This window comes from Lithobates pipiens, unplaced genomic scaffold (genome assembly GCF_037356315.1).
Source record: "Lithobates pipiens isolate NorthernLeopardFrog02 unplaced genomic scaffold, aLitPip1_a1.2 Scaffold_16, whole genome shotgun sequence".
Lineage (NCBI taxonomy): Eukaryota > Metazoa > Chordata > Amphibia > Anura > Ranidae > Lithobates > Lithobates pipiens.
Window position 1 is genome coordinate 215,843,664 of NW_027507748.1, and position 12,545 is coordinate 215,856,208.

At 43.1% G+C, this 12,545-nt stretch overlaps 1 protein-coding gene across 2 annotated transcripts in view; it reads left to right on the top strand.

Moving 5' to 3' along the window:
• WDTC1 (WD and tetratricopeptide repeats 1) overlaps window positions 1-12,545 on the top strand; it is a 91,504-nt gene that overhangs the window by 14,945 nt on the left and 64,014 nt on the right. For both annotated transcript variants that reach the window (XM_077481020.1, XM_077481019.1), the window contains exons 3-4: window positions 8,642-8,725; window positions 11,308-11,354. In XM_077481020.1, coding sequence (XP_077337146.1) covers window positions 8,642-8,725; window positions 11,308-11,354 — 131 coding nt within the window. The remainder of the gene's footprint in view (window positions 1-8,641; window positions 8,726-11,307; window positions 11,355-12,545) is intronic.

The window sequence follows — 12,545 nt, forward strand, 5'->3', positions numbered from 1 at the left end:
GTCTCTACTACATAAACTGACTGCCCTGATAGCCCAATTCCAGACTGACAATGTGGTTATAGCAGGGGACTTTAATATTCCTCCTAATCCTTCCCTGGATAGGTTGACGCCTGACCGGGCCACAGACTCTCCAGTTTCTCGCTGGGCACAGGTGTTTGGGCTGGAGGATGTCTGGAGGTGGAAACACCCATCAGATCGCCAGTTTACGTGCCACTCCTCCTCCCACAACACACTCTCCCGTATTGACCTAGTCTATGCTGGTGCCCCCATGCTTCCCAGGGTCCTTGGAATAGAGTTACTTCCTCGGGGCATCTCTGACCACTCCCCACTGCTGTGTACATTGCAAACCTCTACCCCTCAGAGGGATAGACTATGGCGCTTGTCTAGGTACTGGATTGAGCATCCCACCATTGCCTTTGAGATGGGCGGTGAAATCCGGGGATTTTGGGCCTCAAATGTTGGCACGGCTTCTGGGGGGATGGTCTGGGATGCCTTCAAGGCCTATATGAGGGGGTGCTACCTCTCTTCCATTGGTCGGGAGCGCAGGAATGATAAGATCACGGTAGAGGAGGCAGAAGCCAGGGCCCAGGAACTGGAGACCCGGTTCACCCTCACGGGGAACCCGCTCACGGCTAAGGATATGAAAGTAGCGTATAGAGAGGTGGTGCTCCTTAGGGTGGCTAAAACAAGCAAACGTCAACTGGCTCAGACGCAGAGGATTTTTGAACAGGGTGAAAAGACGGGGAGATTGTTGGCCTGGATCTCGAGGGAGCAGGCCCCAATCTCCACTATCCCTCGAATACAGAATAGTGCTGGGACAATAGTGACGGATCCCCTTGCCATCAACGCTTGCTTTGCAGAGTTCTACTCCGCCCTTTATTCATCTAGGGTGCAGTACTCAGCGCAGGAGTTAAGTGCTTTTCTAGAGGGGGTGACACTCCCTGCCCTTACTTCTGAGGCCAGGGACGGTCTGGACTCCCCGATTACTCTGGCGGAAGTCCGGGTGGCGCTGGGGTCCATGCAGCCGGGGAAGACCCCTGGGGAGGATGGGATACCCCCGGAATTTTACAAGTATTACCTAGAGGAGATGTCAGTTAGAATACATGATATGCTCACCGCGTCCCTTCGTGAGGGGGAACTTCCTCCATCTATGGCACAAGCCATCATAGTGGTGATCCCTAAACCTGGGAAAGACCCCCAGTTGTGCTCGTCATACCGACCCATTTCCCTACTCAACTCGGACGCGAAAGTGCTGACCAAAATCCTTGCCAGGCGACTGAACGAGGTTATACTTACCTTGATCCATGAGGATCAGTCCGGCTTTATGCCAGGGAAGGGGACAGATATTAATATTCGCAGGCTCTTTACTGTTTTGGCCTCGGGGGATGCAGAAGGTGGGGAGGAGGTTGTGGTCTCTCTAGACGCGGAGAAGGCCTTTGATTCAGTGGAGTGGGACTATTTGTGGGCAGTCCTCCGTAGATTTGGATTCGGTCCAGCCTTTATCTCGTGGGTCAGGGCGGTGTACAGAGCTCCCACGGCCAGGGTGCGTACGGGTGCGGTCCTCTCCCCGCTCTTTCCCCTCCATAGGGGAACCAGGCAGGGGTGTCCACTGTCCCCGGGGCTTTTTGCACTGGCAATTGAACCTATGGCGGCTATTCTCCGCTCCTCTCCTGAGGTTCGGGGTGTTGTCCGGGGTCCTTTGCAGGAAAAAGTCTCGTTATACGCTGATGATACTTTGTTGTATCTCAAGGACGACGGAGCCTCCCTACAGGCGGCACTGTCGCATATAGACCGGTTCGGACAATTCTCGGGTATATGTATAAATTGGGCGAAATCAATTCTATTCCCACTACATGATGGTGAGGGCGGTCCCCGAGTAGATGGGCAACTGCAGAGGGTTTCTCAATTTAAATATCTAGGGGTGGAAATACACAGAGACTTGAAACAATTTATTTCCCTTAACCTGAGTCCGGTGGTTACCCAGTTGACCCGGAGGTGTACTGGGTGGAGGTCTTTGCCGCTTTCGCCAGTGGGACGGGTCAATCTAATTAAAATGTCGGTCCTTCCTCGGTTTACCTATCTCTTCCGTCAGACCCCAGTCCACATCCCGCTTAGATTTTTTAAGAAATTAGATGGCATTGTTTCGTCCTTCGTCTGGAATGGTAGGCCCCCTAGAATAGCAAAAACAACCCTCCAACGGCCCCTTGTGAGGGGCGGTCTGGCACTGCCCTGTTTTCTGAAATACTACTGGGCGGCAGTCCTAGTGACTGTCAGGTGGTGGCTCTCCGAGGGCCCGGTCAACCCTGCGTCCTCGTTGGAGGCGGCGTTGTTGGGCTCTCATGCGGAGCTCAGGAACCTGATCTATAGGGGACCACGATCTAACCCTGGGATAACCCTTCCGATGCGTACGACGCTTAAAATATGGGATCTGGTGAACAAAAGGTTGGTGGGCGCAGGGGTGTGGGCCCCGGGGACTCCCCTTTGGGGGAACCCCCGCTTGCCCCACTTTCAATCCATCCCGGATCCGATTGTTTGGGCCAGGCATGGAGTTATAACACTGGGGGACATAGTGTCCCAGGGGCAGCTACTCTCCTTCGATGCTATTAAACAGGCCAGGGACCTCCCGAACCATATGTTTTTCAGATTCCTGCAGTTGCGACACGCCTTCCGTTCTCAATTCCCATCTAGAGCGACTCTTGGGGTGTCGGCGGTGGAGGAGGCGCTTGGTCCCGAGGGGGGAGGGACGCGCACACTGTCCATGGTGTATGCCGCGTTGACCGTATCGGAGGAGACTAGGATCTCCCATTTGTTTGCGCTCTGGCAAGGCGACATTCCGGAACTTACTGAGGAGGACTGGGAGGAGGGTATACAGCAATACCTGACCCTTGCGATTTCGGCAAGGGACAGGTTTATACAATTGAAGTTCCTCCACCGGGTATATTTTTCACCGGCACGCCTGGCAAGGATTTACCCTGACCGATTGACTACCTGCCCCAGATGCAAAGAAGATGATGCTGACTTTTTCCACATGGTCTGGTCCTGCCCTGGGGTAGTGGGATTTTGGAGAGGGGTCCTGGCCGATATTAATGCAGTGGGGGAGCTTACGATTCCACTTAGCCCGATACCTCTCTTGCTGGGTATCTGTGATTTTATGGATATCTCCTAGGGGAAGAAACTGTTTATTTTTTACACTACACTCTATGCGAGGAAAGCCATACTACTGCAATGGAATCAACCTCTCCCTCCTACTAAACAACTGTGGCAGTCCCTGGTGAACGCGGCTTTGCCGCTTTATAAACTTACATATCTGGGCAGGAACTGCCCTGGGAAATTTGGGAAGATTTGGGCGGCTTGGGTTGAGGCGAAGCATTTGACTATTGGTTAGGCTGGGGGGTGTGGAGGGTGGGGGGAGGGAGGGGGGTTTCCCCCTTTTTTTTGTAATTTATGTGGTTTTTTGTGGGGTGGGGGGAGGTCTCGGGGAGGTTTTATATTCCATGTTGCAATGATTAGTGACTCTATATATTGCTAAGAACTATCTGTGCTTATATGTGATACATTTGATTATCTGTCTACTCAAAATATGTATGTACCTTGCTGACGCATGTCTGTTTTCTGTTTTTTTTTTGTTTGTTTGAAACATAAATAAAAATTCTTTGTTAAAAAAAAAAAAAAAAAAGTAACCGTACCATATCGCAAAAAAATAAATGGCCTGGCCATGAATGGGGATAAATCTTCTGGAGCTGAAGTGGTTAAAACAACCCCTTAGTCAGGGGTCAATTTGTTTTTTGTTGCAGGCTAGCTGGTAAGTGAGCTGAGAATGTTTTTAGTTTTTGACATGCGTTGCCCTTCCATGTTCACCTTGTTGAAAAGGCTGGTTGTAAGTTGGGGTGGTTGCCATTTGTTTGTAAAGTACAGAAAAATACCTGTTGATCTGCCAGAAATGCACTCGGCTCCCAAGTCCTGTTGTGTGCTGAAAAACGCACAACACACAACACCCGAGTGGTGTCAGCCTGTCCAGTTTTCTTTTGCTAAACTACTTAGATTGAACCATCTTCTATTCTGCACTACATATAGGCTAATCGTTCTATAGTCCTAGGATAACAATTAGAAAGCCTAATTAGACTCATTGAGATAACACAGTAAGTATAAACTAGACACAGGAGAGCTCTGAATTTATGACAAGACAGCTTTAATTACATTACTTGACTTTAATAAAGTATGTCCCACAATGTGCTTACTACTGGATTCTGTAAAAATTGTCACCGCAAGGCTGCCCTGTCATCTTCCCGCTCCTGAACATCTGGCAGCAGGATTCTCTTCCCCATTCACAGAGCTTGTCACAGGCAGTGCAATCGGTGAAAGAACTTTTCTTAGTGGAGGGGACGTGCCCCCGTTGGATCATCTTTAGTGCAGCTGAGCCCAGAAATGTGAACAAGTTAACCCCAAAAGCGCCAGGTGTTCAGCAGGAGGAAGAGTACAGGACAACCTTGCGGTGAAGATTTCTACAGAATCCAGCAGCCTGCACAGTGGGGCATACTATACCACATGTAAGTAATGTAACTAAAGCGGTAGAGAAGAAAATGTTTTAGCTAAACTTCAACTTTAAAGTGGTTGTAAAGTCAGAAGGTTTGTTTTATCTTACTGCATTCTATGCAGTAAGATAAAAAAAAAACCTGTGTACAGCAGCCCCCCCCTAATACTTACCTGAGCCCATCTCTATCATAGCGTTGTTGCAGAAGAGACTCGACTGCCTGGGATTCTCCCTCCTCATTGACTGAGACAGCAGCGGACTGTCATTTGGCTCCCCCTGCTGTCAATCAAAGTCAGTGAGCCAATGAAAAGTGAGAGGAGGTGGGGCCCAGCCAAATGGACACTCGGCTCAGGTGCCCCCATAGCAAGCTGCGTGCTGAGGGGGCACTCAGCAGGGAGGAGGGGCCAGACGAGCCAATGAGATGCCAGAACAAGAGGATCGGGCCTTCTCTGTGCAAAATCACTGCACAGAGCAGGTAAGTATAACGGATTTGTTATTTTTAACAAAAAAAAGTAGTGTCATTTTTTAGCATCACTTTAAATATCTGTTTTTGTAGCTGAACCTCAGAAATTCTATGAGCGGTGATAAAGCCTGTTAATTTTGCTTCCATAAATTTTGTACGAGTATTGAAAATTAAATAAACTGCATAAGAAACTTTATTTATTTATTTTTTCTGACAGCGTCAATAAAATGGATGGTATTAGAAAAACATACACCTGCTACCCTACCCTCATCAATCACATCTTGAATCTAATTTGTTTACCTTCTTGGATTCAGAAGCTGACAGCAGCCCATGACTAGATCAATTATCAGCAGGAACAGCCTAAAGTGACTTTCCTTTGCAGATAAAACTAGCCCTGCATTTTGTTACTAGTGTGGATGATTCCATGACTCCTAGTGATGATCGAGCAGTTTGAGGTTTATGAAGAAAAGATGAAAATTCTGTGAGTGATGAATGTCTCTTGCATGGGTTATAGAAGTTTTCTAAAACTTCTAGCTGCTATGGATTATTATCCCAATGTGGCTTTCATGGCAGACTGATCATTGAAGTGTTGAACAGATCTGTCAGCTTTATGCTTCCGCGAGTCAGTTTTCTAGCAATTTCAACTCATTTTTGAAATTATGATCAAACAGACCAACGCAACCTACCGCTAACCCTGCCATGTCTGTTTAAATATAATTGTTGGTGGTAGGTGTTCCTGATGCACTTAATTATGTGCTATAGTCTTTGAAAATGCATTCAAATGATAAAAACACTCTGTATGAATGGCCATTCTTAGTGAAAAATCTGCCCTTCCTTGCTTAGGTCACCAAAATAGCCACAATCTCCTACCCAAGTCAACTAATTAACAAATGCAGGTCACTGACAGAGGTTTGGTGATCAGTAATACTATTTTTATCATACTGGAAAACTTCTATGTACAGCAAACCACTTCCCAGATGCTCACAAATGCTTCTCAACTTCCTTTTATTAACAATTACACAGCCCAGTTATTGCAGATGATACTCAGTTGCATCACGTGTTCCTTCAACCCATGCTAAAATTCTTGCACTGATTAAATGTAACAGTAAATGATCATATTTAAATTGGTATTAAACCCAAAAGGAATTATTTATTATATTGCAGCCTTCCAGTTTTTAGATGTGGTGGCTGCATTCATTTTTCTTTTTTTAGGCTTTCTTTCTTTTATTTTCATCTGGTGATCCAGCCAGTAGGACTGCTGTTTTTCAAAAGAACAAACACTCCTTGAAATGTAGTGACTACAGGAATTAGACAAACCATTTGCCACTGACAAGGGTGCTTTCAATGGTCAGCTTTTATTTATTTATGTAAGATCTTTATTCCAAAAGGGGGAAAAAACAGTTTGCTGTAACTGCATATAAAGTGTTATCTGGAGTTTGACTTTGATTTGCTAGTTAGTGTATTTAAATGTCCAAAGGTGCACCTGTTCTCCTTCATTCCAAGTGGGGACACTCCAGTACAGGACGTGTGTTACTGGACAGATCACCAGGTGAAAACAGAAGGAAAAAAAGCCTAAAAAAACAAATGCAGCTGCAATATATTAAATTTTTTGGGTGTGAAAACTATTTCAAACCAGCCAAGGAACCAGCCAATATGGACAGATGCATGCATGAGAGCTATTATCCTTATTCTTCCTTCACTACTTAACCTTCCTGGCAGTATGATTATTTCCGATTTTTGGTGCTGAAAGCGGTACTATTATTTTGCATGGAAATTTGGCGTTTTATATTGTAATCCTGTAATTCTTAGGTATAGCTCACTTAAATCTGTCCAAACCAGTCTAGTAGACATCCCGGGTATGATAAAGTTTGAAAAATGAAATCATAAATTATATTAAATAACTATAAATAATTATACCAAATAATAATATAATAATAATAAAAATTATTCACTAATGTAATCAAATCAAAAACACTGAAATTTGCTCAGTTGCAGAATTGTCGCTGTCATTACTTTTAGTGATTGATGATGGATCTCCCCACAAATCACTATCTCTCAATTCTGCAAGTGAGTCTAATTTATTATCGCTGTTTTCTAGCTGCTCTAAAACCACTTTTGAGGTAAAGGGACATATTTGGTTGCTATAGACAATCCCCAGTTTCCAGGCAGAAAGAACAGTATTTATAATATAAAACTACATGCAGGACATGGGACAAACCACTAGGGACAAAGGGGATGTTTCATAGTTAGTAAGGTTGAATAAAGACACCAGTCCATCCAGTTCAACCTGAGTGAGGTGTCTACAATTGTCCCTATCCCTGTACATTGCACACTCACATCAGTCCCTACCCTCAAGGAGCCCACAATCCTAGGTCCCCATTCATATACTAGGGCCAATTTTAGACAGAAGCCAATTAACCTACCTGCATGTCTTTGGGTTGTGGGAGGAAACCGACGCAGGCACAGGGAGAACATGCAAACTCCAGGCAGGTAGTGTCATGGTTGGGATTTGAACCAGTGACCCTTCTTACTGCTAGGTGAGAGTGCTAACCACTACACCACTGTGCTGCCCATGTGAAATAATTTCATACAGCAATGTCATCTGTAAGATTGCAGTGTACTGTATGTATTGTGTGCGTGTTTCACTTTTTGAATTTGGCGCTGTTCTCCATCCCCTTGCGTCGCAACACTCACAGGGAATGGAGCTGGCTCCATGATGAATCGAGCGGAGGAGACATCGCAGGATCCAGGGGACAAGGTAAGTAAGCTGTTCCTGGATCCTGCGATGTGATCCCGAGTCTTGCTCGGGGTTACCGCTTTTTGGTTCTGAAATTCCACCCCGAGCCAGACTCGGGAATACCGCCAGGGAGGTTAATAGGTCATTGACCTGAGAAGCATGTGCATATCTGTTGTTGGAAAAATTCAGGTGAACATGTTCACTTGGGTCAGTAAGTTTTATAAAGCAGTGAAGCCATAATTAGGATGGACCTGCAGCTATTCAGTAATGGCAGGTCACATATTCCTACCTTGACATATTCACTTTAAAGTGGTTGTAAACCCTATTTATCAAATCTGACCTGGGCACATGTATCTGTAGTGTTTACTGATTTGCTTTCCAAAGCCCTAAGTGCCGTGTCTTTCTGCTGCTCTGTTCCTCTGTTATCAGCATGATAACTTTTGACAAGCTCTCCAACACAGGAAATCAAAGCATCTGGAAATTTGTGTCTGGGAGGGAGCCTAGAGATAGATAAGCAGAGAGCTTGTCTATCCACAGTACAGCAAGTTTCTTCATTCCGCTGCCTATGTGGAGGGGTGTGTGTTCCTTTGTTCCAATCAGCTCACATAGTGTATGCCTAGAATCTCCTCTTCCTTCTGAAACAGGAGGAAAGATTTGTAACACAATCTGCACTTTCTAAAGAATATAGAAAGGAAAAAAACAGCAGATATACACATAAAACGTATGTAGGAGGATTTGTTTAATCTCTGAATCATCTGAGTCTAGACACTTCACTGGGTTTAGGAGAGGGTTTACATCCACTTTAAGCTTGTTTATCAGATTGTTTGTTTGTTTTTGTATTATGATAACATTTTGTATTATGCTAAAATATAAATTAACCATATACATAAATGTATTGTTTCTGCCCTAGGAAAGGAAAGCTAGAAGCTTTCAGAGAAATCATCATGTATCAGATCCTTTAATTCGTCGGCTGGGACTAGAGGCAGAACTACAGGTAATCTTTCTGGGAATTTGACTTTGTGGATGTGGAATGAGACTGGCAAGAAGACCTTTTTAATTATTTTACAAGCCCTTACCCATTGAATAATCTGTATTCTAAATGAATTTCAAACCATGTCAGTGATGGACCTATTCAAAAAGTTGCAGACTTAAAGTTGCAACGACTTCAAAGTATTTCATGCATTACTTTGGTCCAACTTTAATGCAACTTGAGGTTCATAGACCTCAATGTTAACCCTCAAAGATTGCATGAAAGTCGTACCTGAATGTTATACAATGCAACAGTTGTCCATTATCACTGGTCAAAGCCAAAGTAATTTTCAAGTTGCAATCTAAAGTCGGCACAACTTTGGAATCGTACAAGTGTGAATGGAGCCTAACCCAAACAGTGGATTGCACAGCTGGAAATAAAAATTGTCAACCAGTGGATGCGTCAAAATATCCTACTTATTGAGTCAGAGTATTAAAACGAGAAGATCAGTACAATAACATAAAAGCCAGCGTTTTTAGAAGAGGTCTGCAATATCAACCTCCCACATTTCTCTCCTGACAGATTTGAGGAAATTCTAATGGGGTGAGATACATATGCTGCCAATTGCCCCTATAAGGTACATTAAAAAATGTAAATTAGTAGGGTGCCCATATACAGTATCTATACAACGTGTGCAAAGTTCTTGTAGTCCTATTTTTTCATCACAAGACACTGATGGGCAAATACACTGATAGTTTTAAAATAAAGCTGAGATTGTAAACAAAGAAAAAAGCCGGGTTTGGGTGATTCTTTATTCACAATGTAAAGAACAAAGTAAGTCATAAGAATTTAATGTTATATGTGGTTTATAACAATAGTGGGCCAAATATTTTACCTCACCATTTCATATTCCTGATTTACCATGTACTTGTATGAAAAAGTATCCTGTTCTCTGTATTGAGTCCTTTGTGTAAGATCCCTGGTGTTCCTGCCAGTCCTTCTGTTTTCCTAATATAAACTGACCACGATAGGCATGCAAGCACAGTTTTCTGTCTGTGCTGAGGACTAAGCCTGCTCTCCTCCAATAATTAGAATTGTGCTGACATGCCCCCCTGCACAGTCATTCAGCCAAGATCAGCGTACTGCTGTTTCTCCTGCCCCAGCTCTCTAAGCTCCTTATGCAGCTGAGAACAGAGGTTATGTGATCACTTATTTTATCATTTTTATTTATATGTATACACAAATGTTTTTTGCCTTTTTATTTCTATTTTAAACTGAGTTGTTTTACAATAGCAACCAGTCCAGTTTCACCTTGTCTTGGTCTAGACAGCATGGTACATTATGATTGTTTCAATGGATTACTGCATTTGAGAATTAGTACTGTTCATTGAGTAAGGGCGATTAACAAATATGAATGGTGGGCACACAGTTATCTGAGTAGAGTTATGTCTGCATAATTTTATAATACAATTAACATGGGGCTGTACTAGGTGCAGTCGTTTTTAAGATGACTACATTTATTCAATTCTGATTTTACAATCTCCTTTAGGTTTTCCAACAAATGTGTAGTTCAGGAATCTTAACTGTATAAAAAAAAAAATTTGAATGAATTGTGTAGGTAGTATTTTTCGGTCTGAATGTAATGTGCATGGACAACCTAATGGGGATTTTGCAGATACTGTGTAATCCGGTTATTAATGTGTAAGGTAGCTTACTAGATCTCTAGCTACAAATGATATAGAGAAGGATTGTCAGGAGCTACTCCGGTTCTTGCCTCATGACAAAAATATTGGGAATGGACTATCTCGGTACCCAGGGATGAAACAAATAAATAAAGAAGTCCGAATTTTATTGTACAAAAGCAGTTATTACACATGAATACAAGAAGTGATATAAAAAACATAATTGCATACAGAAGCAAAAAGATATACTGCCTTTACAAGGCAAGAACCCCACAGTGTAGTGGAGCTTCTGAAGATGTAGGCCCAATTTGATTTCCTCTACATGTTTTGCAAATAAATTTGCTTCATTAGGAATTGGCCTAATACATCTGAAGGAAAATACAAATCTTTAATAGTTTTGCCACAATATAAAAATGATAAAGGGAAGGTAAACATTTATACAGTAAGTACAAATTATTTGGAGAAAATTGATAAGGCTGAGTCTGGCTTACCGATCAAGACCCAGACGGGGCCACAGGCGGCACAATGTGAGGCACCCAAAAATTTGAGTATTGCCCCCACGGCGGACACGACAGGAGAGACACTATATGGAATGCAATTGCTGAAAGATATATATATATATATATATATATATATATTTTTTTTTTAAATCCTGACTCAATTTGCAAGCATTGTCTCCCAAGATGAGCAGGATACAAGCCTCTGGGGTGTGCAGTACTGCATTTGGCCAGAGGTGCGGAGGCGCCGGTGACGCTCAGAAACGCTCCGTACCTGAGTGTCTCTGCATGGTCTTCGAGTGTTACTGAGTGTCTCCAGCGGTACAATATATAATCCAAGGTACTACTGTTCTATATTTTTATGTTGCTGCACTGTTCTCCATCCGAATTAAAGTCTGTTTGCTGATGTTTCTGTAATCTTATGTAGGGTCATACTGGTTGTGTCAACTGCCTGGAATGGAACGAGAAGGGGGAGTAAGTATTTTGTGCAAAAGAATGTGCTCCTCTTTGTTTTATCTTTTTATTTGTCTTGTGAAAGATCTTGCATGCCCATTAAAAAACAATATTACCTCCTTTGTCACAAAAACATTGGTTTCTGTATTTTAGAGTGTGAAATGGACAATATGAGCATTTTCACATTGCTCCAACTGTTAATTATGGGCACTACATTCTTTCCAAGAGAACGTCAGCATGCATGAAGCTGCTCCCAGAATACCTTCCCCCTTACAAAGCCTTTTAAAACTCACCTAAAACACATGCAAAATGTGTGACAATGCAGTTAAAGTGAAGCATCACCTGCCCATTATAAACCGGAGTAAAAGTGCTTCCCGATGGCCCACCCCCCAGCAAGGTGTACTTGTCCATCTGTGCTTACACTCACCCCCTTCCTGCTACAGGAATACACCCTGAGTAAATATTGATGTTGGAGATTACCTGGATGGATATCATCACTGCTCCTCCCAAGACAGTGTCTGGAATGGTGATTGGCTGCTCAGGTCTGAGCACTGTCACAAGGAGTAGGTCACATGCGCCCCATACTCAGAAGCCCCAGTCCATTGGAGCAACAGAACAAGGGCTCTGATGGAGCAGATATGTGATGACAGAGTGCTGAAGGGTGAGTTTACCTTGCTATCGGGTGGCCTAAGATGAGGCACTTTAAGACTAAGTGATTTAAAAGAAAAAAAACATGCATTTTAAAGTGGAACAAAACCTATCAATGTAACTGTTTCAAAAAACAGTTGCATTCCCAACATGAGCTGGGAATGGAACTGTCACATTGATTGTACTCTCAACCAAACTGTCAAACCATCAAATGGCTGGTGTCCTAACTGATCACATAGTACAGCATCATGGCAGTTGAAGATAAAACAGAGGCCAAGATGGCAGCTTCCTTGCCTACAAATGATAGGATGATTTAGTTCTGCTTTAAAGTAAACAGAGAAATATGAACATGCTAGTTCCCTGGCAACAAGTATGCTTATGACAGTACGGAACATTTTTAATTATGTGTATGTTAAGGTCTTTTACCAAAACTTGCCTGTAATAAAGTTTTTCTTAATATTTTCTATTTGGGAAGTTTATGGGGTACGGGAAGTGTTTTTACTTTTACTGTTTGAACTAACCTGTATGATCTGATTGGGGAGATTTTACTTTCAATGATTCTAT